Source organism: Camelina sativa, chromosome 17 (assembly GCF_030686135.1).
Source record: "Camelina sativa cultivar CO46 ecotype springtype chromosome 17, ASM3068613v1".
NCBI classification, from domain to species: Eukaryota; Viridiplantae; Streptophyta; class Magnoliopsida; order Brassicales; family Brassicaceae; genus Camelina; species Camelina sativa.
This window is the reverse complement of record NC_141896.1, coordinates 16,420,677-16,446,931: the sequence shown is the minus strand read 5'-3', so window position 1 is coordinate 16,446,931 and position 26,255 is coordinate 16,420,677. Positions and strand designations below refer to the sequence as shown.

The following is a 26,255-nucleotide window of genomic DNA, read 5'->3' as shown; positions in this document are numbered from 1 at the left end:
GTATGGTGCGGTGGCGATGGGGGTGGGAGGTAAACGCGGGTCTCAGTTTGTTCCTGGGGAACAGATGGGGCATGCTTCTACTTATCCACTGAATCGAAAGGGTGCTGGATCCAGTTGGCTTAAGCCTTTATATAAGGCTAAACCTGGTCAGAATGATAAGAGTATGCTAGAGGGTTTTGGAGGTGGTTCTCAATGAGATACAATGATGGAGAGTTCTCCCCAACACAAGGTTGACAAGTCTTTGGTAGGTTCGGAATTTGATGAAGCTACAGATGATTTATTAGAGGAGGGTGATGCTTCGGATGGTAGTCTTCAGGAGGAGGGGGAGGTTGCGATAGAGCAGGATACGATGTTGGAGGAGGGTATGGGGGCGGATGGCAATGTTTCAAACGAGTCTAATCCGGAAGTATTCCTATATCCTCTCTCCTGATTGTTTTGGATGTGAGTGGTGTTAGTTCTGCTATGAGAGGGGTTTACTCTAGGTCACCAAAAGGATGATGCTTTAGGGTTTCCTAGCTCTCGGTCTAAGAAATTAGTTAAAAAACCTGTTTTGTCTTTAGCATCTCCTGGGAAACGTTTGCTTGCTAAAGCTCTATCTAAATCTGCAGGTGATGGCCAGAAACAGAAGGTGTTGGGGAAACAAGGGTCCAAGTCAGTGACTGGTCAACCTGCGGGCGGCGGTCGATCAGTTAAGAAAGGGATGGTGGCTCTCCCGAAACCACCGGCACGAACGTGAAAATCATGAGTTGGAACTGTCAGGGCATTGGAGCAGACCTGACAGAGGAGTATCTGGGAGATTTGTGGAAGACGCATCATCTTGATGTTTTGTTTTTATGAGAAACAAAAAAATGTTATTCTTATTTACAAAAATTTCAAGCTAAGTTTGGTTATGATAATATGTATACGGTTGACCCTTGTTGTTCCCGTGGTGGTTTGGCTGTTTTTTATATGAATGAAATAAAACTTTCTATTCTTTTTTATAGTAATCGTTTAATTGATGCTCAAGCCTATTTTGGACAATAATTGGTTTATCTATCTTTTGTTTATGGGGATCCTGTTCCCCAAAATAGACAGGAGGTATGGGATAAGTTGGTGGATCTTGGTTCATTCAGAATTGATCCATGGTTTATGATCGGTGATTTTAACGAATTGGTCGGGAACCATGAGAAATCAGGAGGGGTTATGCGGTCAGCCTCTTCTTTTGCGCCCTTTATCTCTATGATCCGGCATTGTGGTAAGTTAGAATTTCCTTGTTATGGTGAGCAACTATCGTGGCGTGGTAATAGACGGGATAATCAAGTGGTTCAATGTCGTTTAGATCGAGCCTTAGGTAATGAAGACTGGCATTGTCTTTTTCCTCATTCAAAGGTTGAGTATTTAGAAATGATTGGCTCTGTTCATTGCCCTATTCTGGCAACTTGTTTAAAATCGAACTTACGGAGGCAACGTCAGTTCCGTTTTGATAAGCGGTGGCTGGGGAGAGACGGTCTGCCTCGAGCAATGGATTTTGGGTGGAATCGCACTAAGAACTTTCGAATTCCGGTCTTCGTGGATAAATAAAAGAATTGTCGAAATTCAATATCATGGTGGTGGAAAAACAATGTCCGTGTTGGGCCTATGGTTATTTCCTCTTTGAAGGCGGCGTTGCAAGAGGCGAAGATGGATGACTCGATTTCGCAGGAGGAGATTCGTAGCATAGAGCGAAAGCTGAAGGAGGCTTATCGGGATGAGGATTTATATTGGCAGCAAAAAAGTAGGAAGTTCTGGTTACGGGTTGGCGACAAAAATACTAAATACTTTCATGCTTCCACGAAATAGCGGAGGGTAAGGAATAGGATTACTGAATTATATGGACCTGATGACATGTGGACCGAATCGGATTCGGGTATGGAGGATATTGCATCACAATATTTTGTGGATCTCTTTAAACGGTCGGATGTGCGGGGTGTTTCACAGATGCTTCAGGAGGTTCCTTCTTTGATCACAGACTCTATGAATAGGAGTTTAATCAGGAAAATCACAGAATCAAAGGTTCGCAAGGCTTTGTTTGCGATGCATCCCGAGAAGACACCAGGTCCTGATGGGATGACGGCAATGTTTTTCCAGAGATTCTGGTCCACTATTAAAGGAGATTTGGTAGCTTTGGTGAAGGATTTTTTCCGTACTGACCGGTTTGATCCTCGGTTAAACGAAACGAATCTATGTCTCATACCTAAGAAGGAGATGGCTCAACGGATGACGGAGTTTAGGCCAATTAGCCTTTGTAATGTGTGTTATAAGATTATTTCTAAGGTACTATGTTTCAGACTCAAGCGGTTTCTTCCATCCCTTGTTTCTGAAACCCAATCGGCTTTCGTTTCTGGACGTTTAATTACAGATAATATTCTGGTGGTTCAGGAAATGTTTCATGGCTTAAATACCAACCCACGATGTAAATCGGAGTTTTTGGCGTTCAAGACGGATATGAGCAAGGCATACGACCGTGTTGAGTGGGATTTTTTGGAAGCGGTAATGGTTAAGCTGGGTTTCGATAGAAAATGGATTTCCTGGATTATGTGGTGTGTTTCTTCTGTCTCGTATCAAGTCCTCCTAAATGGTCAACCTAGAGGTTATATCAAACCTCAGAGGGGTCTACGTCAGGGAGTTCCTTTATCTCGTTATCTGTTTATACTGTGTACGGAGGTCTTAATTGCCAATATTAAGAAGGCTGAAAGAGAGCATAGGATTTCGGGTATAAAGATAGCTCGGGATTGTCCTACCATTTCACATTTGTTGTTTGCTGATGATAGTTTTTTCTTCTGTAAGGCTGAGCCTGCTGAATGTAGTACGGTTATGGGTATTATAGGAGATTATGGGCGAGCGTCGGGCAGGAGGTAAATTTGGAGAAATCATCCATCATGTTTGGCAAAAAAGTACCCCCTGAAGTAAGGACTCAGTTAAAAGATGTAATGGGTATCTCCAGCGAGGGTGGTATGGGCTCGTATTTGGGTATTTCAGAGGATCTCCAGGGTTCAAAAACAAAGGCGTTCCGATACGTCACTGACCGTTTGGATGATCGTGTGAATGGTTGGTCTGCAAAGTATTTATCAAAGGGTGGGAAGGAAGTTATGATTAAATTGGTAGCTCTGGCTCTCCCAACCCATGTTATGTCTTGCTACAAGTTACCAACGGAGTTAACGGCTCGATTAACGAGTGCTATCTCAAAGTTTTGGTGGAAGTCTAATGATAAGGCACGAGGTTTACACTGGGTCGCTTGGGATAGGTTATGTGAGGATAAATGTGAAGGCAGTTTGGGCTTCCGCGCTCTAGAACAATTCAATGATGCTATGTTGGCCAAACAATATTGGCGGTTAATTCATTATTTGTCTCTGATGGCTCGAGTTTTGCGAGGTAGATATTTTCGGAATAAACATCCTCTACAGGCTAAGAAACCCTATTCCCCCTTGTTTGCTTGCCGGAGTATCTTCTCAACTAAGGGTTTGGTGGAACATGGTTCTTGGTGGGCGATTGGTTTGGGATGTAACGTCTTGGTGTGGCGGGATCCGTGGATTCCGGATATTCAACCGAGACCAGCAAATGGTCGAGGTCGGCAGTTACATCCCAATCTAATGGTCAACCATTTGATTAATCCATACACGAAGGAATGGCATATGGCCAATCCTAGAGGAGTATATGGATCTGGTAGATATTCAAATCATTGTATCTATGGAGATTAAAAAATCCTTTAAACCGGATAAACTGATCTGGCATTATACTAAATCTGGGAAATATTCGGTTAAATCTGGCTACCAGCTCGCCCGCGATTTAATAAAAGAGGTAGAGTATGGGCCGACGTGCACATCTCTTAGGGCTCAGGTTTGGAAACTTCAGGTTCCCCCAAAGATCCAGCATTTCTTCTGGCAGATTGCTTCGGCACCCTTCCTGTGTTGGAAAGTTTGGCTCATCGGGATGTCCGGTGTGATCTTCTATGTAAGCGATATGGCTTGGAGGTGGAGACTATCAATCATGCTCTTTTTGAGTGTCCCCGTTTGCCTCAGATTTGGGATTTGTCTCCAGTAGATATATGCATTGATGGATTCCCCTTTGCTTCTATTTTTTCCAATCTTGATTTCCTTTTCTGGAGGGCGTCCTCCCAGTCGACTATTTCGGATATTAGTTTTCGTCTATCTGGAAAGATAGGAACAAAAAAGTTTATCAGGGTATTGAGGCAGAACCGGGTGATGTTCTGATCCAGGCGGCTACTGATAAATTGTTATGGGAGAAAGCTAGATCCTCTTTTTCGACCTCCTCTGATCCTTTAACCTTGGAGGATCAGACCCCCGCCCCCCGGTGTCAGATCGATGGATCTTGGAAGGCATCAGATCCTTTAGAAGAATTAGGTTGGTGGTACTGCAATAGTGAGGATGTAACGCTGTTATTGGGAGCACGGAGTCAATGTCGCGGTCCTTCACCCCTTCATTCGGAGCTTCAAGCTTTGCTTTGGGCGACGACTTCCATTTTAGCATCAGGCGTTGACTGACAGTTTTTTTGAGACGGATTGTGCAGAATTACTGGCGATGGTGCAGTCCCCCCGATGATTGGCCCGGTTTTCCACCCTGCTAGATGAGTTCAGTTTACTCCGTTCCTTCTTTCCCTCTTTCTTGCTTTCGAGGATTCCATGCAAGTCTAATGTGCGGGCTGACTGCCTAGCTCGCTCTTCGAGATCGTTAAATTCAGCTTCTTCTTTTGTAAATACTTTTCCTCCGGTTTGGGCGACCAATCTTAGAGTTATCTTTTAAATTAATGTTTGGTTGACAAAAAAAAAATCTATATGTTTAGCTTAATGAATCTGACTTCTACTGTATTGGCTGAGCCTATATATATAGGTTGGAAGGAAAAACGTCATAATTATCTTTACCATTTTAAGATTTTAAAAAAATATAAAAAAAATTTAAACGAATATTCGTAATATATTATTCTAATTTTTTAAAAACAGGATCATACCATTGTTGACCAAATCAGGCACTGCCGTACTTATATGGCTCGTTGCAAGCTTAAACACAACCTAAATTCTGCAAAACAGATAGACGCTCTTCAATTCCGTCTTAACAGAGCCATGTCTAGTCTTCACTGTTCAGACAGAGATTTAATCATGTGGCTAAGACAAGATTTAGCTGTTGCATACAAGAATGAGGAAATCTATTGGAAACAGAAAAGTAGAAATTTATGGTCACAAGCTGGTGACCACAATACTAAATTTTTTCATGCTACAACAAAGAACCGTTTCGCACAAAATTATATAAATTCAATTAAGGATGATCAGAGCAACTCTTATTGTGGTGATACTTCTATTGGCATTCATGCTGCAGAATTTTTTCAAAATCTGTACACTTCAACTGGTCATCCAGTTACGCCAATGGATTTGCTGAGACCTACTTGTAAGATTTAGAACAAGAAGAAGGTCGAGTGTGTGTAACAAGAGAGAGAGAGAGAGTGTAAGCGAGTGTATGAGTGTTTGAGAGTGTAGGGAGAGAATAAGAAAAGTGTAGAAGAAAATTTCATTCTTACTTAATTTGGTTCCTAGTTACAAACTAAATATAGACACATGTGACACAAGGAATATCCTATACAAGATTCTATAGACAATTAAGACTATGAAAGCAACATGTCTTCTCTTAATACAACATGTGACTTTGACTTAGGCTCCCACTTGCTTTCTCATTTCCAACGGCTACTTTAGTATCTTGAATGCCTACCTTGTCATTTCCAGATATGATGATGTTATCAACATATACTAGTTGACTACAATACCTTTGTCGCTTGGTAGTCGTGAAAAGAGTATGATCAGCTTCTGATTTGCGAAAGCCTCTCCCAATGCAAGGTAGTGCTTAGTTTGTGGTACCATGCCCCTTGGTGACTGTTTTAAACCATAGATGGCCTTGTTGAGCTTAACACTTTTCCCGGCCCGATGGTGTCTTCTAAACCGGGCGGGGGCCTCATGTAGACTTCATCTTCAAGCTTGCCTTGTAAGAACGCATTTTCTTCACGTCCATTTGCCATAGTTCCCAGTCCAAGTTAGTGGCCAACGAGATAACAACTTGAAACCGTGTGTAGTTTGGCCACCGGAGCAAAGGTATCTCGATAGTCCTCCCCATACGTTTGTGTAAATCCTCGAGCCACAAGTCTGGCCTTATAACGCTCAATCTTGCCATTACTTTTGTATTTGATAGTGAAGATCCATCGTGATGTGACTGCTTTCTTGCCCTTTGGTAAATCTGCCTCATTCCATGTGTGGTTGCGTTCCATGGCCGTCTTGTCATCGCTGACTGCATCACGTCACACTTATGTTCCTTGGCTTCATCAAAGGTTTGTGGAACCCAATGTTTGTCTATTTGACGGAGAAAGGCTTGGTGGTCCAAAGGAAAATGAGCAAGAGTACATACAGCTTGAATCGGATGGGCAACTGCAACATTGTTGTAGTACACGTGGGGAACATGTTGTAGTCGTTGACTTTGCCGTAAGGGGATAACCTCCCCATGATCATGTGCTTCATTATCATCATCGTCATGTGTAAGTGGCTCATCGTTGACTCTCCTCCTCGAGTGCTTGGGGTTGCTCTTCATTGGACTCGGACGGGTCACCATAAATTGACTGAGTGGGGACTGCCTCTGAACCATTGGGGTCGAGGTCAACAAGTGGAACAGAGTCTCCTTGTGAGTTTGGCCCGGCTAGTTTGTCTTTGGCCTGATTGTTTTCTACCCCTAGCCGCTCAAGGATGATATGGAGGTTCTTTGTACGATCGGAAGAGGAGGTAGAGAGGCCGTGAAGGTCTTCCCAATTTTTCTTGCTGTAGTACCCTTGAGATTCAACAAACTTCACATCACGAGAGACTAGGACCCGTCTGGCCTCATGATCATAACACTTGTAGCCCTTTTGTGTAGTAGAGTACCCAATGAACATCGCTTTGGTGCTTTTAGCCTCAAGTTTGTCTCGTAGTTCACCTGGTCTCAAGACAAAACAAGTACAATCCAAACACACATAAGTGATCAAAGGTCGGTTTTTCTTTGTTTAGTACCTCAAATGGAGAGACATCATGTAAAATCTTGGTAGGGATGCGATTAATGAGATAGCATGCTGCAAGGACCGCATCTCCCCAAAAACGCCTTGGAATGTTGGTATGAAACATCATGGACCGTGCTACTTCCATGAGGTGTCTATTCTTTCGTTCAGCCACACCATTTTGTTGTGGGGTATACGGACAGCTGGTTTGGTGAATGATGCCGTGTTTGGTCAAGTGTTGTTTGAAGGCATGACTCTTGTACTCGCCACCATTATCCGACCTTAAAATTTTAATTTTAGCATTATAATGGTTAGTTACATAATTTTGAAAACTAATGAATGCTTCAAGGACCCTATCCTTAGTAGGTAAAAGAGTTAACCAAGTATATTTAAATTTTTCATCAATAAATGTGACAAAATACTTTTGGTTTTCTCTAGACAAACGTGGGGATGTCTAAACATCCGAATGAACCAAGTCAAAACAATTTTCATAAATAGTTAAGGACTTAGAAAAAAATTTTTTGCAATGTTTTCAGAGAATACAAGCCTCACATTCATTGTTGTTAAAAGAAATACTTGGAAATATAAGTTCTAAAGCACGATAATGAGGATGTCCTATCGAGCATGCCAAATAGAATTGTTTGATTTGATAGAGATTGAACTAAAACAAGAGGCATTAGAAGAGATAAATTCAAGTCCTCAAGCACATATAAGTCATCTCTAGAGACGCCTTGTCTAAGTACTTGACTGGTCTCAATATCCTGAAAATGCACATTGTTAGGACCGAATATAGCGTAACAATTCAAGTCGGTAGTAGCTTTCTTAACCAATAATAATTTTGAGGTAAAACTAGGCATGTAAAACGCTTTAGTTGTCTTATCAAATAGTTTTAATTTACCAATTCCCTCAACTGGCACCTTCTCACCATTAGCTATAATTACGTTTCCAATGGCTGGTTTAATTTCACTAATTAGCTTAGAGTCACTAATCATATGGTGTGATGCTCCGGAATCAACTATAAGCGCTTTAATTTGATTTAAAGCAAGATAAGAGTTATCAGAGGCTTCCTTGAGGGCTTCGATGAGTGCATCAAGGTCAGACTTCCTCACCAAGTCTGAATTGGCAGCTAGTGCAGTTCCATTTCCTTCGGAGGTTTGCTGGTTTGGTTCAGCGGTTGATGGTTCCATGATCGCTTGATGCGCTCTTGGCCCTCCACGGTTGGTCATGGGTCGGTTGACTCGAAGATGTGGATGGAGTATCCAACACCGGCTCTTGAAGTGACCAGGCTTCTTACAATGGTCACAAACCGGAGGGTTCTTGTCTTCATGTCGATAGTACCCTTGTTCGCAGCCGCTACCTCCACCTTATTAGCGGTTTACAAAGCTCTCCTTTGCTTCCAACAATCCAATAGAGCCATGTTCCTTTTGGATCTGGCTACACACATCATCTAGGCTTGGAAGCTTGTCTGATCTCAAGATGTGTTTTATGAGATCATTGTAGGAGGGGTTCAAAGTCAAGAGTAGACCGAACACCTTATCTTGTTCTCGCCGCTCGTTCAAGATGGCCGGGTCGAGGCTGGCAGGTCGGAGCATCTCAAGCTCTGATCACAGGGACCTTAATTTCCCAAAATGTTTGGTGAACTCCATATCTTCTTGGCTGAGGTTGTTGATGGTCCTCTTGATCTCAAATACTCGGTTTAAGTTGGTGGTGTAGTCGTACAAATTTTGTAATGTGTCCCATAGTTCTTTGGCCGTTTCGCAGTAAGAGTAGGCCTCGAGTATTGGAGCATCCAGAGAGTTCTGAATGATGGCTAGAACACTTTAGTCTTCTTGGAACCACTTGTCTTCACCACTCTTGGCAGCTTCTTTTCCTTCTTGAGCCGCCTCCTCCTTTGGCACTTCACTCGAAGTGATGTGAGCCCAAAGCCCTCGGCCACATAGTGCCGTTTTTGTTGTTCTTGCCCATAGCAAGTAATTCTCTCCCTTGAGAGTAGCTGGAACAATCAAGGTCTTGGTGCCTTCCATGGTGAATTGTTATTAATTGTCCACCGGTTAATATTATTATCCAACGGTTAAAGAGAAATGACTTTTGAGATTGAAACAGAAATGAGAGAAGAAGATAGAGCATAAGTGTTTGATGGATGTGAGATTTAGACTATGGAACAACAAGGCTCTGCTACCATGTAAGATTTAGAACAAGAAGAAGGTCGAGTGTGTGTAACGAAAGAGAGAGAGTGTAAGCGAGTGTATGAGTGTTTGAGAGTGTAGAGAGAGAATAAGAAAGTGTAGAAGAAGAATTCAACTTCTTACTTAATTTGGTTCCTAGTTACAAACTAAATATAGACACATGTGACACAAGGAATATCCTATACAAGATTCTATAGACAATTAAGACTATGAAAGCGACATGTCTTCTCTTAATACAACATGTGACTTTGACTTAGGCTCCCACTTGCTTTCTCATTTCCAACGGCTGCTTGGGAAGGTTCTAGAAAACTTGTGACCGTTGGAGAGGCTTCATACACGAGCTGGGCCTTGTTATACATGATACTGTACGGACGGCCCATTCACATGTTGTACGGACGGTGTGGTATGGACGGTCCGATAAGGTACGGACGGTGTGCGATGTGAGGTTTCATACTACTATCACACAAACAATCAATGATGAACTAACAAAGGAGTTCTCTTCTGAGGAAATCTACAAAGCTCTTTCAATGATTGGTGATGACAAGGCGCCTGGTCCGGATGGGTTAACGGCCAGATTTTATAAAGAATGTTGGAGGTCGTAGGACAGGATATAACCAACGAAGTTAAAGATTTCTTTACTACGTCTACCATGAAACCAGGTCTGAATAACACCAACATTTGTACTGTAACACCCGCGAACCAAATTTGGGGATTTGGGGGTGGGTGTCGATCGACACCATGGGAGTGTCGATCGACACCAGCCTTTCTGGTTCGACCAGATTAATTTTATTACCCGATTTTGGGTTGGTTTGGGTTAATTGGTTTGCCTAAACCTGATATATAAGGGAGAATCGACCCAAGTCAAGGGTTTCATGTATTGGTCACCGTTGAATAAGAAAAAGAGAGAAAAAGGAGAGAAAGTGTTTGAGAGTGTTCTTGTGAGATTTTGGCTTGTTCTTGGTGGTTTTTGGTGAGATTTGTTTCTGTGGAAGGTGAGGAGTTGTTGCTGGGAACGAAGGAGAAGCTTCTTGAGGAGTTGTTTCCACTGTTTTTAAATCAAATCTCCTGAAAAAGAGGTGAGTGCATGACCATGGCTGATCTAAGCCTGAGAATTCTCTGTTTTGCTTGTATTGTTTTTGTTTGTGGTGATTCCTTGTATGTTTGTGGTTGGGATGTGGTTCCCATGTGTTTCCCGGGGCTTTGGAAGAGTTTTGGACGATTTGGAGGATTTGGGAAGTGGTTCTTCAACTTCCAGCTTCATGCAAATCGCGTTGAAGAGGCAGTGTCGATCGACACCAAGTAGGTGTCGGTCGACACCAACCTGTTCATCATCGGTTGATGTTCGTTTTCCCTGGTTTGTTTGTGTTTGGTAGTTATTTGATAAACATTGGTTCTCAGTTGCGTGTGGGTATAGCCTAGTAGATGGGAGGATTGTCTCACTAAGTATTTATGATAATACTTACGCATCTTGATTATTGTTTGTGGTGTGCAGGTATGTGACGTGGAATCATGGCGATGAGAAGGAGGATTATCTAGGGTCTCGTTTGTGTGTTGTTGGTTATATTGTTTATGTTGGAACCTTGGATAAAGTAATGCTAGGTTATTGGATATGATATTTAGGAGTGTTATTGTATTGATGATGTATTAGTTTTGTATTATTGGTATGTTTCCGCTGTGCTTAATGGTTATTGTTGGTTTAATGATCTGTTGTGGTTTGGATTGGTTAATTAAGTAGTATGGAATGCTTAATTATGTATTGTATTTATTTAAAAATAAAAAAAACGGGTTTGGTTGTTTCATGTATGATACCAAAAATCCAGAACCAGTTAAGCTATCTGATTACCGTCCTATTGGTCTCTGTAATGTAATTTACAAGATCATTTCTAATTGTCTGGTAAATCGTTTAAAGCACCATTTAGATACAATTGTGTCAAATTCCTAGGCATCATTTATTCCAGGACGTATGGTCACTGCTAATATTTTGATAGCACACGAACTCATGCATTCTCTCAAAGCAAGAAAACGTGTCTCTCAAACATATATGGCTATTAAAACCAACGTCAGCAAGGCATACGACCGTGTAAAATGGAATTTCTTGGAAACGACGATGAGGTTGTTTGGTTTCTCATCCACATGGACTGATTGGATCATGGCCACTCTCCGTACAGTTGAATATGCAGTTCTCATAAATGGTACTCCATATGGAAAGGTGATACCTGGTCGGGGGATAAGTCAGGGTGACCTTCTATCTATGAGAACTCACACGCCTATGTACGTACGTCCGTACGTCCGTACAAGGAATCAAGATAGGCCGTCCGTACAATGAACAAGATGGGCCGTCCGTACAGTTAGAAGGACCAACAAATCCAGTCCATGAACATAAGCCTTCGACGGTTGCCAACCCTCTAAAATCTTCTCAAAGAGCTGTTAGGCGAGTTGGTGCAAGTGGTACAAGTGGGAGCTTAAGTCAAAGTCATGTCTAACATAGAAGAGATGTCATTATCCGTGTGTGTATTTGTGCATAGGATCTTAGTAGAATATTCCATTTGTAATTTGTCTATATTTAGTTTGTACCTAGGATTACACTTTTCGATTACACTCTAAACAATCTCTATACTCTCTCATTTGTTCTATCGCAACTTGCTACACAAGAAACTCTTTTGTTCTTTCTAAAATTACATGCTATCAGAGCGGTTACGCTCCTCATTCTAAATTCTCACACCCACCAAATACTTCCGCTTCCATCTCTTTCTCTTTAACCTCCTTATGTTTCAACTTTGAAAGTCAAGTTCATTTATCCGTTGGACAATAGCTTTAGCCAACGGTCACTTCAACATGGAAGGTTCTAAAACCTTGATTGTTCCAGTTACTCTCAAAGGAGAGAACTACTTGTTTTGGGCAAGAACCACAAAGACGGTACTAGGTGGCCAAGGGCTTTGGACCCATATTACATTGAATGAAGCTCCAAAAGAAGAGTCAACCAAGACGGCAAAGCTGTAGCCGCTAGTGGTGAAGAAAAATGGTTTTAAGAAGACCAAAGTGTTCTCGCCATCATTCAGAACTCCCTTGATGTTCCAATACTTGAAGCCTACTCATATTGCGAAACGGCCAAGGATTTATGGGACACATTACAAAATGTGTTCGGCAACACTACCAATTTAAACCGAGTATTTGAGATCAAGAGGGCCATTAACAACCTCAGCCAAGAAGATATGGAGTTTACCAAACATTTTGGAAAGTTTCGGTCCCTTTGGGATGAGCTTGAGATGCTCCGACCGGCCAACCTTAATCCGGCCAACCTTAATCCGGCCATCTTAAACGAGCGGCGAGAACAAGATAAGGTGTTTGGTCTACTTCTAACGCTGAATCCCTCTTACAACGATCTTATCACACATCTTGAGGTTGGACAAACTTCTGAGCCTTGATGATGTTTATAGCCAGATCTAGAAGGAACATGGCTCTATGGGTCTGTTTGGGAGCAAAGGAGAGCTTGTAACGGCCAATAAGGTGGAGATAGCTTCTGCAAATAAAGGCTATTTCAAGCATGATGACAAGAATCCACCTGTTTGTGACCATTGTAAGAAGGTTGGCCATTTTATGAGCCGGTGCTGGATTCTCCACCCTCATCTCCGAGCAAGTCGCCCTATGACTAACCGTGGAGGACCACGAGCTCATCAAGCTACCATGATGGGAGAAGCAACGACTTCCGAACCAAACCAGCAAGCCTCCGGAGGAAATGGAATGGCTCTCGCAGCCTTTTCCAAGCTAGTGAGGAAATCAGACCTTGATGCACTCATCAAAGCCCTTAAGGATGCCTCCAGTGACTCTTATCTTGCTTTAAAACCAACTAAACCTCTTATTGTTGATTCTGGCGCATCTCATCACATAATTAGTGATTCTAAGTTGATTAGTGAAATTAAACCTGCTAGTTGAAATGTAATTATAGCAAATGGGGATAAGGTACCAGTAGAAGGCATTGGAAACTTAAAACTGTTTGATAAAACCTCTAAAGCTTTCTATATGTCGAGTTTTACATCAAGATCTTTTATCCATTTAGAAAGCAACCACTGATTTAAATTGTTATGCAATATTTGGGCCTAATGATGTATATTTTCAGGATATTGAGACAAGTAAAGTGCTTGGCCAGGGAGTCACTAAAGATGATTTATACTTGCTTGAGGACTTGAATCAACCATCTTCTAATTTATCTTGTTTTAGTTTGATTATTGTAAAAGCAAACAATGTTATTTGGCATGCTAGCCTTAGTACTTGTGTTTCCAGATATTTCTTTAAAAATGATGAGTGTGAGGCTTGTATACTTGGCAAACATTGCAAATCTGTTTTTCCAAAGTCTTTGACTATTTATGAAAACTGTTTTGATCTGGTTCACTCTGATGTATGGACATCACCATGTCTATCTAGGGAGAACCAAAAATATTTTGTCACATTCATTGATGAAAAATCTAAGTATACTTGGCTAACCCTTCTCCCTTCTAAAGATAGGTTGCTTGAAGCATTTATTAGCTTTCAAAAATATGTGACTAACCATTATAATGCAAAAATTAAGATTTTAAGATCAGATAATGGTGGGGAGTACACAAGCCATGCCTTCAAGCAACACCTTACCAAACATGGCATAATTCACCAAACAAGTTGTCCCTTACACGCCACAACAAAACGGTGTAGCTGAGAGGAAGAATAGACATCTCATGGAGGTAGCAAGGTCCATGATGTTTCACACCAATGTTCCAAAACGTTTTTGGGGCGATGCTGTCCTTGCCGCATGCTATCTCATCAACCAGATTCCCACGAAAATTTTAGATGATGTCTCTCCATTTGAGTTACTAAACAAAGACAAACCCATCTTTGATCACTTACGTGTGTTTGGGTGTATTTGTTTTGTCTTAAAACCAGGTGAATTAAGGGACAAACTTGATGCCAAAAGTACCAAAAGCATGTTTACTGGCTACTCTACAACTCAAAAAGGCTACAAATGCTATGATCCTGAGTCTAGACGTGTCCTGGTGTCTCGTGATGTGAGTTTGTGGAAACTCGGGGATACTATGACAAGAAAAATTGGGACGAGGTTCGTGACCTATCTGCATCGTCATCCGATCGTGCCGAGAACCTCCGTAGTATCCTTGAGCGGCTAAGTGTTGAAAACAATCGGGACGCCGACAAATCAGCTAGGCCAAACTCACCTGGAGACCGTGTTTCACCTGTTGAACCTGACACGAATGGCTCAGATGCAGCCCTCACTCCGCCTACCTCCGGTAACCCATCCGGGTCAAATGAAGAGCAGGCACTAGAGAAGGATAGTCAAGCTGATGAGCAACTTATATATGATGATGATGATGATGATGAAACACATGATGATGGGGAGGTTATCCCATTACGGAGAAGTCAACGGTTACAACAGGCTCATGGGGAGGTTGTCCCCTTAAGGCGCAGTCAACGGCTACAAAAGGTTCTCGCATATTCTACAACAATGTTGCAGTTGCACATCCTATTCAAGCGGTGTGCACTCTGGCTCACTTTCCTTTGGAACACCAAGTCTTTCTTGGTCAAGTGGACAAACACTGGGTACCAAGCACTTATGATGAAACCAAGGAACCAAGGTGTGGCGTGACGCCGTTAGTGCTGAAAAGACGGCAATGGAGATAAACCACACATGGGATGAGGCTGACTTACCCAAAGGGAAGAAGGCAGTCACTTCCCGATGGATCTTTACTATTAAATACAAGAGTGATGGGAGATTGAACGCTATAAGGCGCGACTTGTTGCACGAGGACTATCTTGATATGTTTGCTCCGGTAGCGAAAATCCACACTGTCCGTGTGGTTCTCTCATTGGCTACCAACTTGGATTGGGAACTGTGGCAAATAGACGTCAAGAATGCATTCTTGCAAGGCAAACTCGAGGATGAAGTATACATGCGACCTCCACCCGGCTTAGAAGAGACCATTGGTCCGGGCAAAGTCTTCAAGCTCAACAAGGCAATCTATGGTTTAAAATAGTCACCAAGAGCCTGGTACCATAAACTGAGTACCACATTGCTTGGGAGAGGCTTTCGCAAATCAGAGGCTGATCACACCCTCTTCACACTACCAAGTGAAAAAGGTATTGTAGTCATTCTAGTATATGTTGATGACATCATCATATCTGGAAGTGACAAGGTAGGCATTAAGAAACTAAAGACTTTCTTAAATCAGTCTTTGACATCAAAGATCTAGGAGAGCTCAAATATTTTCTTGGGATATAAATATATAGGTCTAATGAGGGTTTATATCTATCACAAAGGAAATATGCTCTTGATCTTTTAAGTGAAACAGGAAAACTTGGAACCAAGGCAGTAACAACACCACTTGAAGAAAACTATAAGACAGGAGGAAAGGGGGAGCTTGAGACAGCTCCATTCAAAGATGTTACAAGATATCGGCGATTAGTGGGTAAGCTCATATACCTTACCATTACTCGACCTGATATTTGCTTTGCTGTGAACTAGGTGAGCCAGCACATGAAAAAATCCAATGATACATCATTGGCACATGGTGAATCGGATCCTCAAGTACATCAAAGGTGCACCAGGGCAAGGCATTTGGATGGGAAGGAACGAAACTACGAAAATAGTGGGCTATTGTGATGCTGACTATGCAGGAGACCGTGAGGATCGTCGATCAACCACAGGATATTGCACATTCTTAGGAGGCAACCTTGTGACATGGAAAAGCAAGAAACAAAAAGTAGTATCACTATCAAGTGCTGAAGCCGAGTATAGGGCCATGAGGAAACTAACTACCGAGTTGATGTGGCTTAAAGCCTTGCTAAAGGATCTTGGATTCGAGTCATCAAAACTTATCACCATGCACTATGATAATGAAGCAGCCATTCACATAGCCACAAACTCGGTGTTTCATGAGAGGACAAAACACATCGAAGTTGATTGTCACAAGGTGCGAGAACAGATTCAGCTTGGTGTCACTCTTCCATGCCACACCAACAGCAAAGAACAACTAGCCGATATCCTTACCAAGGCAGCCAGTCCACAAGTGTGTGAGTATATTCACCCTAAGCTCGGTCTTCAAGACCTTACTCGACCATGAGTTTTCCTAACATGGCACCTACACTCTTTTTCCCTTATGTATAGTTTTTCCCAAGTGGTTTTCTATACTAAGGTTTTTAGTGAGGTGGGTGCTCGTTATTCCAAGCTTAATCGATGATCTTAATCGATCAAAGCTTGAGGGGTAGTATGAGAACTCACACGCCTATGTCCGTACGTCCGTACGTCCGTACGTCCGTACAAGGAATCAAGATAGGGCGTCCGTACAATGAACCAAGATGGGCCGTTTGTACAGTTAGAAGGACCAACGAATCCAGTCCATGAACAAAAGCCTTCAACGGTCGCCAACCCTCTAGAATCTTCTCAAAATAGCCGTTAGGCGAGTTGGTGCAAGTGGTGCAAGTGGGAGCTTAAGTCAAAGTCACATGTCTAACTTAGAAAAGATGTCGCTATCCGTGTGTGTATTTGTGCATAGGATCTTAGTAGAATATGCCATTTGTAAATTGTCTATATTTAGTTTGTACCTAGGATCTAAATCAAGTAAGAAGAAATAAACCTTCTTCTCCTTTACACTTTTCCGATTACACTCTAAACAATCTCTATACTCTCTCATTTGTTCTATTGCAACTTGCTACACAAGAAACTCTTTTGTTCTTTCTAAACTTACACTATCACCTTATTTGTTTATCCTCTGTGCAGATATACTCAGTCATCTTATAAACTCTCAAGTTTCCTCTAGACACTTACAAGGGATAAAAATTAGCAATGGAGTTCCTCTATCACTCATTTGCAATTTGCAGATGATGGCTTGTTTTTCTGTCGAGCAAATAAACGTAATTGCCAAGCCTTGAAGGATGTATTTGATGTCTATGAATACTATCCAAGACAAATAATTAACACATCAAAGTCCCTTCTTACATTTGGATCTGCGTGTATGGTCATCGCCAAAGTTCAATGCAGCAAATTCTGCAGATTTCAAATAAAAAGGGTGGTGGAAAGTATCTTGGTCTGCCATAACAATTTGGTAGCAAAAAGAAAGAAATGTTTGAGTATATAGTCAATCGTGTTCGACAACGTACTTCTAACTGGAGTGGAAAATTCCTATCACCAGCAGGAAAGGAAGTTTTGCTTAAATCTGTAGCAGCAGCCATGCCTATTTATGCAATGTCCTGTTTTAAACTACCACTTGGCCTAATATGAGAATTGGAGTCTCTTAAACGAACTCTTGTGGAAGAAGAACACATCTTCAAGAGGTATTCCGTGGATTGCTTGGAAAATACTGCAATATTCTAAGAAAGAAGGTGGTTTGTGGTTTTCGGGATTTAGCAAAGTTTAATGATGCTCTGTTAGCGAAACAGGCTTGGAGAATTTTACAATATCCTAATAGCTTGTTTGCTAACGATATGAAGGCTAGATACTTTCCTGATGAATCAATCCTGGATGCTACACCAAAAAAATCTCAGTCTTATGGTTGGTCTTCTATACTTATTGGTCTTGAATTGCTAAAAAAAGGTTTACGAGTTGTTGTTGGAGATGGTTCATCTATTTGTGTCAACATTAGTAATGTCTGCATTTATTCATTCACATGGTTCCGTTAAGTCTTGGAATACTCAAGCTGACGCCAACCTCCTTGAACCGACAGATTATGATGCGTTAAAGCAAATATACATTCTTCAGTCTAGAATGATGGATAAAATCATTTGGCATTACAACTCCTCTGGTGAATACACAGTTCGATCTGGCTATTGGTTTGCTACACATGATCCTACCAATCTGGCACCTGCTCCTAACATACCTTATGGTTCTGTTGAGTTGAAAAAACAAATTTGGGCCCTGCATATTTTACCAAAAATAAAGCACTTTCTTTGGAACGTTTTATCTAAATCAATAGGATCAGCAACTAGACTTATCTCTCTTGGTCTAGCCATTGATAAAACTTGTCAACGATGTAAACAGTCTGACGAAACGACCAACCATACTTTATTTACTTGTCCCTCGGCTCAGTTAGTTTGGAATCTGGCAAATCTCCAACTGCAGACTTCTTTTCATAACACAGACCATGAATTAAATGTCTCTTATTTGCTACGAATACACAAAGACTGCACTTTATCTATGGAACAAAAACTTTTACCATTTTGGTTAATCTGGAACATTTGGAAAGGTCGCAACAACTTTATCTTTGATAACAAAGCAGAGGATCATCATCAAACCTTTTCACAATCCAAAGCAGATATTACTGAATGGATATTGTCCATGGAATCACAAAAGCGCCAGACGTCTTCTTGTCTTCAATCGATAAACCCTCATTGGGCACGACCTACACTACCAATGGTTAAATGCAACTTTGATGTCAGTTATACAGCTAACTCCAAGAAAAACAATAGGAGGATGGATGGTTCGTAATTTCCTAGGTGTAGAATTATTCCGGGGGTCAAGTCTACTAAGGGCTGCAAATAGTCCTTTAGAAGGTGAAGCAGAGGCGTTACTGTTCACAATGCAACAAACTTTGAACAACGGCTATAGCAAATGTTTGCTTTGAAGGAGATTGTAAAACTTTAATTGATTGTCTAAATAGATCTCTGATAGATGTTTCCATTTACAGTTTAATTCAGGATATTAAGTTCTGCTCCAGGCAGTTTACTAAGGTTCAATTTTCTTTTGTTTATCGTTCAAACAATGAGGTGGCTCATTTATTAGCAAAACATGGTTGTACTAATCTAGATTTCTTCAGATTGTATGTATCCACCTATATGGTTGATGGAACCTTTGTATTTTGACAGATTTTATTCTGAATATATTTCTTTTGCTGAAAAAAAAAATGTATATATTAGATTTTGGATTTTGCCATTTTTTAATGAATTTTGACTTTTAATTCATATATTTTCGTAATTAATATTTTAATAATTTTTTAAAATTATAAAAAGTGTAAAAACGTCCAGATTTGAATCTCATTAATGGCAAAATAGTAATCCTAAGTCTAAGGATAATGTGGTGTGTTTTTGCAACCTAAATAGGAGAAAAAAGCTTGTCCAAAAATATTTTGAGGGCAATTTTCATTAAGGGCAATAGAGGTCAATTTTTGTTAGATTGAATGTGAGCTCTTTCGACTACTCCTTTAATATACTAGTATAGTACCCGCACTACGCCGCGGGATTGTTTTTTTCCTTTTTTGGTACTATTTTGTTGTGGTTTTTTTTTTTGTCAACCAAACATTAATTTAGAATAAGACTCCAAGGTTGGTTGCCAAACTGGAGGAAAAGTGTTTACAAAAGAATTTGCAGAAAGTAAAGATCTTGAAGATCGGGCAAGGCAATCTGCCTGAACATTGGTCGTGCGCGGGATCTTTGATAGCTGGAAGGAAGGAAAGGAAGAACGAAGCAGATTGAACTCATCCAATAAATTGGAGAAAGCTGGCCACTCATCCGGACATTGCACCATTGACACTAATTCCGCACAATCTGACTCAAAGAGCTGACAATCAACACCTGACTCCAAAAGGGAGACCATCGCCCATAACAGCGCCTGCAACTCCGAATGTAAGGGTGAAGGACCGTGCCGCTGACTTCGTGCTCCTAATAACAACGTTTTATCCTCACTATTGCAAAGCCACCAACATAAACCTTCCAAAGGGTCTAAGGCCTTCCAAGAGCCATCTACCTGACACCGGGGTACAGAATCCCGAACCTCCAAAGGTAAAGAATCCTGAGGGGCCGCATTGAAGAACCTGGCCTCCTCCCATAGCAGCATGTCAACGTTCGCCTGGTTAATAACCTCAACCGGCTTAGCTTCGCAGCCCTGAAAAACTTTGTTATTCCTGTCCTTCCAAATTGACCAAACCACCCATGGCAATTTCAATCGAAGATCTGAAGCAATCGGCGCCCGCCAAAACAGAAATCTAAATTTGAAAAGATAGAGCCAAAGGGGAAACCCTCGCTACCAGAGACTAACGGGACAAATCCCAGATGCGACGTGATCGGGGACACTCAAAGAGAGCATGATTGATAGTCTCCGCCTCCAAACCACATCTACTACAGAGCAAAGCGCACCGGACCCCCTGGTGAGCCAAACGTTCCATCACAGGAAGATAGCCGGAAGCCATTTGCCAGAAAAAGTGCTGGATCTTCGGGGGAACCTTAATTCCCAAGCCTGGGCCTTAAGAGCCGTGCACGTCGGACCGTACTCCACCTCCTTAATTAATTCACGTGCAATGCGGTAGCCAGATTTGACCGAATACTTCCCTGATCTAGAATAATGCCAGATTAGTTTATCCGGTTTAAAAGATTTACTTATCTCCATCGATAATATGATCTGAATATCCCCTAGATCCATATGCTCTTCCATCGGTTTTAAATATTTTGTTGTGTTTTTTTATATATTGTTTGTAAGTTTTTCTTAATTTGTTTGGAATTTGTTGGTATGCGGACTATTTTTGATAATTGATTGTAGTTTAAGATAAATAAGATTGAGCATTTAAAAGTCTTGTAAAAATTGGAATTCAGTATTCTGATTTTACTCAAATTTTATTGTATACTTTATGCATTTTAATATTTATAAGGTAACCACTTGAATGACATCCTCTTAGCAAAAACACAAGATTATGAATTTTCTTTTTTGTATCATCTTTTTGTGAAAATTTATTTTACTTTAAGAAAACAACAAAAGTCTTATTTATTATTCTAAACAATGCTTTAAGTCTGATCCATAAAGAAAACCAAAATATCAGTCAACTAAGTTCCATCATAAATTAATTATTTTTACTTTAATTTTAATAGTTAATATTGTAAATAACTGAATTAATATATATTTATCATTATAAAAGTTTAGCTTAATTTTCCCTTATAAAATATATATACAATATTGTAAATAACTGAATTAATATATGTTTATCATTATAAATATTTAAATAAAATGTTGGTTTGAGTTATTTGTTTTGAATAGAGATTTTTGAAAAAAATGATTTTCTTTCCATAAAAATCATATTGATAACTTAATAACTGGAAAAATGATTATATGAATAATCAAATAAATTTAAAGACAAAAAATATTATAACAAATATGATTATGTTGTCCAAAGAAAACACCCTACCTCTCCGGAAAATTTTACTTTTACTTCAAATTTGTATTCTTTATTGAAGAAATTTATGGTGATTCAGCAAATTACCTTGACATGATCCAGATTATGCCCAACAACTCTTTTAATTACCATATCTTTAGAAAACTTTTTCCATAGCTATAATTTTACTTGATGAGCCGTAAATCTCATTCCAAAATTTGCATATGTGCTAAACAGCAAAAAATAGAAGCTATTGTTTGGACTTTGACCAATCCTACGGCTCATTAACACTTCTCATAACCAAAACACATTAAGCCCAACTTCTCTAGACTACTGACATGTATTAATTGTTTTAATTTGATAGCCTGTTGATTTTTTCTGAGGTGTCAACATCAGCTTCAATATTGAGGCTGATGTGTCAGAAAATAAGAGCAACACATTCTATTTTTATTGTATTGAGTTGATAAAAAAAAAATCAAACCTTAAAGAGAGAACAACACTAATTTGTTGTTAATTATGGATAGAGAGACCCATATGATTTCTCTTGGAAATCCTGGTCTGGATTCCATGTATATGGTCTATATAATATATTAGCCCTGTAAATTCGGGTAATACGGTTCGGTTCGGGTTGATTATTTTGGTAATCGGGTATTTACAGTTTTTTAAAATTGTTCGGCAACTAACCAAAATTAAATTCGGTTCAGTTCGGTTCTGATATTGGTTCATTTGATTATGAGATTAAAGACCCGAACTAACCGACTTTATTTTTTTAATTAAAATTCAATTTTTTGGGTTTTAAAAATATCATTTCAGTGTAAAAACCCAATAAAAAGCCCAACAAAGAAAAGCCCATCAAAATACATAACAATAAACAATTAGGGTTTTCTTCTTTTGTGGAAGAGGAAGCAGCAGCAGACAACGGCGGTTCACTCAAACTCTGGTTGCGGACGACGGCGGTTCACTCAGGCGACATGGAACAAAGCGGAAGAAGATCGAAGAAGAAGAAGAAGAAGAAGAATGGTGAACAAACAGAGAAGAGACTAATTGAAGTGAGAAGAAATCGAACGAAGAAGAAGAATATTTCAGAGAAATCAAATGTAAGAAGATTGAATGTTGGTTGAGAGTCTTCGTGTTCTTGTTTGGTGGAAGGAAGGTAAGACTGCGAGTGAAAAAAAAAAAAAAAAAAAAAAAAAAAAAAAACTAGGGTTAGTCAATTATGTTTAGAACCTAGAATTTATAGTAAAATCCTTAATTTTCGGTTATCGGTTACCCCGTTCGGTTAACCCAACCGAACCGACCCGAAGACATACACAAACTTTCTGCAGAAATTGTGCCGATTGAACCGAACAAAGAAACACTAACCGAACCGTTTGTCTGAATCTCGGTTCGGTTCGGTTTGGACAATTTGGTTAGGTTATTTTTCCCAGGGCGATAATATATATATATATAGGTTTTAACCCGCGGTACACCGCGAAATCGAACGAAGAAGAAGAATGGTTCAGAGAAATCAAATGAAAGAAGATTGAATGTTGGTTGAGAGTCTTCATGTTCTTGTCTGGTGGGAGGAAGGTAAGGCTGCGAGTGAAAAAAAAAACTAGGGTTAGTCAATTAGGTTTAGAACCTAGAACCTAGAATTAAGTTTATATAATGATATTTTGGTTGTTAATTTTAGGATTTGATCGTAGTATGCTGCGAGTTAGGTTTTTTACATAATCGTAATTTAATCAATTTAATATTATATATGTAATATTCTCATATTAATAAAAAAAATGAAATGATGAATTACCTGTATTGGCTCGCCATTTGACCCCGTCCATAAATAATTTATTAGCGATCTAGTATTGAGTATCTTTTGAAATTGTCTAACATGTAAATCATCAAAAGTTTGTATTCTAGGAATTACTTCGTGTTGTACATGAGACCATTTTTGTTCCTTAACTATTAATCTTTAAAAAAAGCCTATGAAGTATGTGGAATTGATTAGAAAAATATAAAAAAAACAATAAATGAAGATGTTATATCAAAGTACAATGTAAATCAATAACTTTAATTATGAATTTGACAATCCATAAAACATATTGACAGAATCATGGATCCTAAGTCCTAACATCCTAATATAGAAAAGAAGAAAAAACGATATTAGAGAGGACAAAATAAAAACAGGAAAAGTAAAAATGACATAATAAGTAGCACATAAATCACCTTTTCATTGGCATTTAACATTGTCGTAGAAGAACTGGTTTGCTTATGAGAAGTATTTATAATGGTTTAAGAAAATGGTAGAGATTTTTCTATGAGTGTTTCTAAAAATCTTGGTTAGAAAATTGGAAATATCTTAAAGAAATTATCATTCCCGATATGTTTTGTAGGATTTAGAAAATTATTTTGGAATATGCTAACAGATATGAGTGTAAGTGTCGTAATTAACTACATACCTTTATTATCAAGAAATTTCAATTGCTTATCAATTTAGTAATCTATCTTACCATTTTAAAATTCCATACCCCAATAATATATAGATTTAAAACTTGTAATTAAAAAAGGAAAATAAAAAATTAATTTTGTTAAGATATTTTAGGAAAGCATTTATTTCCATACCCGATTTTTTTGCTTATTTCAATTTTTTTTAATGTCTTGATGACAATGGCATGAGATGTAAATATATTCCAACTCCAAGCCTTCTTTACCAAAACTGCTGCAAAAATGTTAATATATATATATATCAAATTCGTTTTGTTTTAGTTTTTTATTATTTGAGTTCATTGTTTGTTTGTAGAAGTGGTATATTTTAATTTGCATATTTTTACGTTAAATATCATTGGTTAGAACATCTCAACGATATATAGGTGATGTTTTTTTAGAAGTGATCGATCGAGAGCAAAGTACCGAGCAAACAATTCAAATTTCAAAATTTTCAATATTCAATTTACCAGTGTCAAATTACACATCTAACCTTGGTTATCTTTTTTTCAATAAAACAATAGAGACAATCATTTATAAGAAGATTAAGTTACTTAAATATAAGTATATATTTAACAATTTCAGTTTATAAAAGAACGAAAGAATCTTAAAATAAATTAAATTTTAGCATAACATTTAACGATTTTACATCAATAATATTTATCAATAAAAAAACATCATTTCATATATTTAGAAAGAAAATATTTAGTATATGATTTAGGGACCATTATAAAGTTTAAGTTGATGACGACAACGTGTTGAAGCTTCACAACCACGATGATAATGGTTAACCGGAATTTTGATACATTCAGCAGGGTTTTTATAGCCGCATGCAGGAATTCTGTCTTTTGCTATAGTTCCATATCCCAAATGTTTTCTTTTCATTCCTTCGCCGCATTCGCTGAACACTGATAACATAATCATTATCAAAACAATGATGAAAGATGTAAGATTCTTTTTGTGTGCAGCCATTGTTTCTTGAAAAGAAAAAAAAAAATTTTAAAATCTTCTTTGTCTTTTTTGTTGTTGTTGTGTTATATATTTATTGATTTATAGCAAGAGAGATGATTCTAAATAAAGACAGACCGTGCATAATGCATGAACAGAAAATTGTTATTGGCTATTTATATGTTATGTACAGTTTTCAGTTGTCTTTCATTAGCAGAATTCTTAAAATTGTAAAGAATTCAAAGGCATGACAACAAATTAACCGTTTACTAAATTAGGAGTCTCCACATCTAATTAAATTTTACATTAATATTATTTTTTGTATCAAATATAAATTTTTTTTAAAAAGTTTACTAAACCAATACTATAACATAGTAATTTGTTTTAATATCACTAAGTTTTGAAGCCATGCTACGTGTGGGTTTATTTGATATATTTTGATGAATATATATGATTGATGACAGTTATGAAATATTATCTTATAGAAAACTTTAAATTTCTATTTAGGCCAAACTTTTATTTCAGATACACAAAAAATTTTAAAAAATATAAAAATCAGTTGTGCTTAAAAATCAAATATGATAAAAAGAATCATGGATTTAACTGGACGTCTAGGCGAGGCGGATCAGACATTCAAACGGTGACCTTGCATATACTAAGCCATTTCTTTGACCACCATACAAACGAAACATTTTTTGAATCATGAATTAGTCTTGTTTTCTCAAATTCAATTGACCGACACCATCTATGTTTTCGTATTTTTTTTCACTGTTTTCTTACACTTCATATTCTTTCTCGTCATTTTTATTGTCAAATTTTCATGATAATTGTCATTATTACTTTTACCGTCCGGTTCTTTGTTATACTCTTCTGCTTCCTCTACCTTGTCAGCTTTCTCACATTCTTCTACTTAATAATTATTTTTTTAGACAACCAAATACCTTGTTAACCCATCAACTCCAAAACAAAAATTATTGCCTATTTTCTCATAAAATTTCATGGATCAGCATAGTCACACATGCACTCATTATTGATATTTTCACATGTATACTTAATCGGTTTTAGATCCACATTACTCGGTTTTAGATCCACATTTATTGAAACTTCTTAAACCAAAATCTTTAATAATACAAAATTGTAAATTACTTGCAGAGAAAGTAATATGAACACATATATAGCTAATAAAAAAATGTGTTCGTCGTTGATCTTTTTTCTTTAAACTTCAAAAATTAACGTCAATCCTTCTTCTTTAGACCCAAAAAAAAACTTACTGAAATAATATAAAATAACCTATAAAGTCATAAACAAAAACATGTTTTATAGCTCATAAGAGATGTGAAGCAGATAGAGAGATAAATAAGATATTTTCAACATATTGAAAAATCAAATATACAATATTTAATAATACTTAAATTTGTAACTTTTAATAGAGTTTACGTATTTATAGTTTAAAACTTAGATGTAGTTTAAATATTTATAACATTTAAAACTTTATACAGCAAGAAAACAT

At 38.6% G+C, this 26,255-nt stretch overlaps 3 protein-coding genes across 3 annotated transcripts; 2 read left to right on the top strand and 1 right to left on the bottom strand.

Moving 5' to 3' along the window:
- Positions 1 to 205: 205 nt before the first annotated feature.
- Positions 206 to 4,519, top strand: LOC147923882 (uncharacterized). Its single transcript, XM_087496563.1, has 9 exons — positions 206 to 362; positions 483 to 732; positions 1,071 to 1,542; positions 1,639 to 1,773; positions 1,819 to 2,292; positions 2,398 to 2,873; positions 2,963 to 3,390; positions 3,871 to 4,055; positions 4,199 to 4,519. The coding sequence occupies exons 1-9, from the start codon at positions 206 to 208 to the stop codon at positions 4,517 to 4,519; spliced, it is 2,898 nt and encodes a 965-aa protein (XP_087352689.1).
- Positions 4,520 to 17,847: 13,328 nt separating this feature from the next.
- Positions 17,848 to 18,687, top strand: LOC147923881 (uncharacterized). Its single transcript, XM_087496562.1, has one exon. The coding sequence runs from the start codon at positions 17,848 to 17,850 to the stop codon at positions 18,685 to 18,687; it is 840 nt and encodes a 279-aa protein (XP_087352688.1).
- A 798-nt stretch (positions 18,688 to 19,485) lies between these two features.
- Positions 19,486 to 20,383, bottom strand: LOC147923880 (uncharacterized). The gene is made up of 2 exons (XM_087496561.1): positions 20,233 to 20,383; positions 19,486 to 20,147 (listed from the first exon to the last, which is right to left on the bottom strand). The coding sequence occupies exons 1-2, from the start codon at positions 20,381 to 20,383 to the stop codon at positions 19,486 to 19,488; spliced, it is 813 nt and encodes a 270-aa protein (XP_087352687.1).
- Positions 20,384 to 26,255: the final 5,872 nt, after the last annotated feature.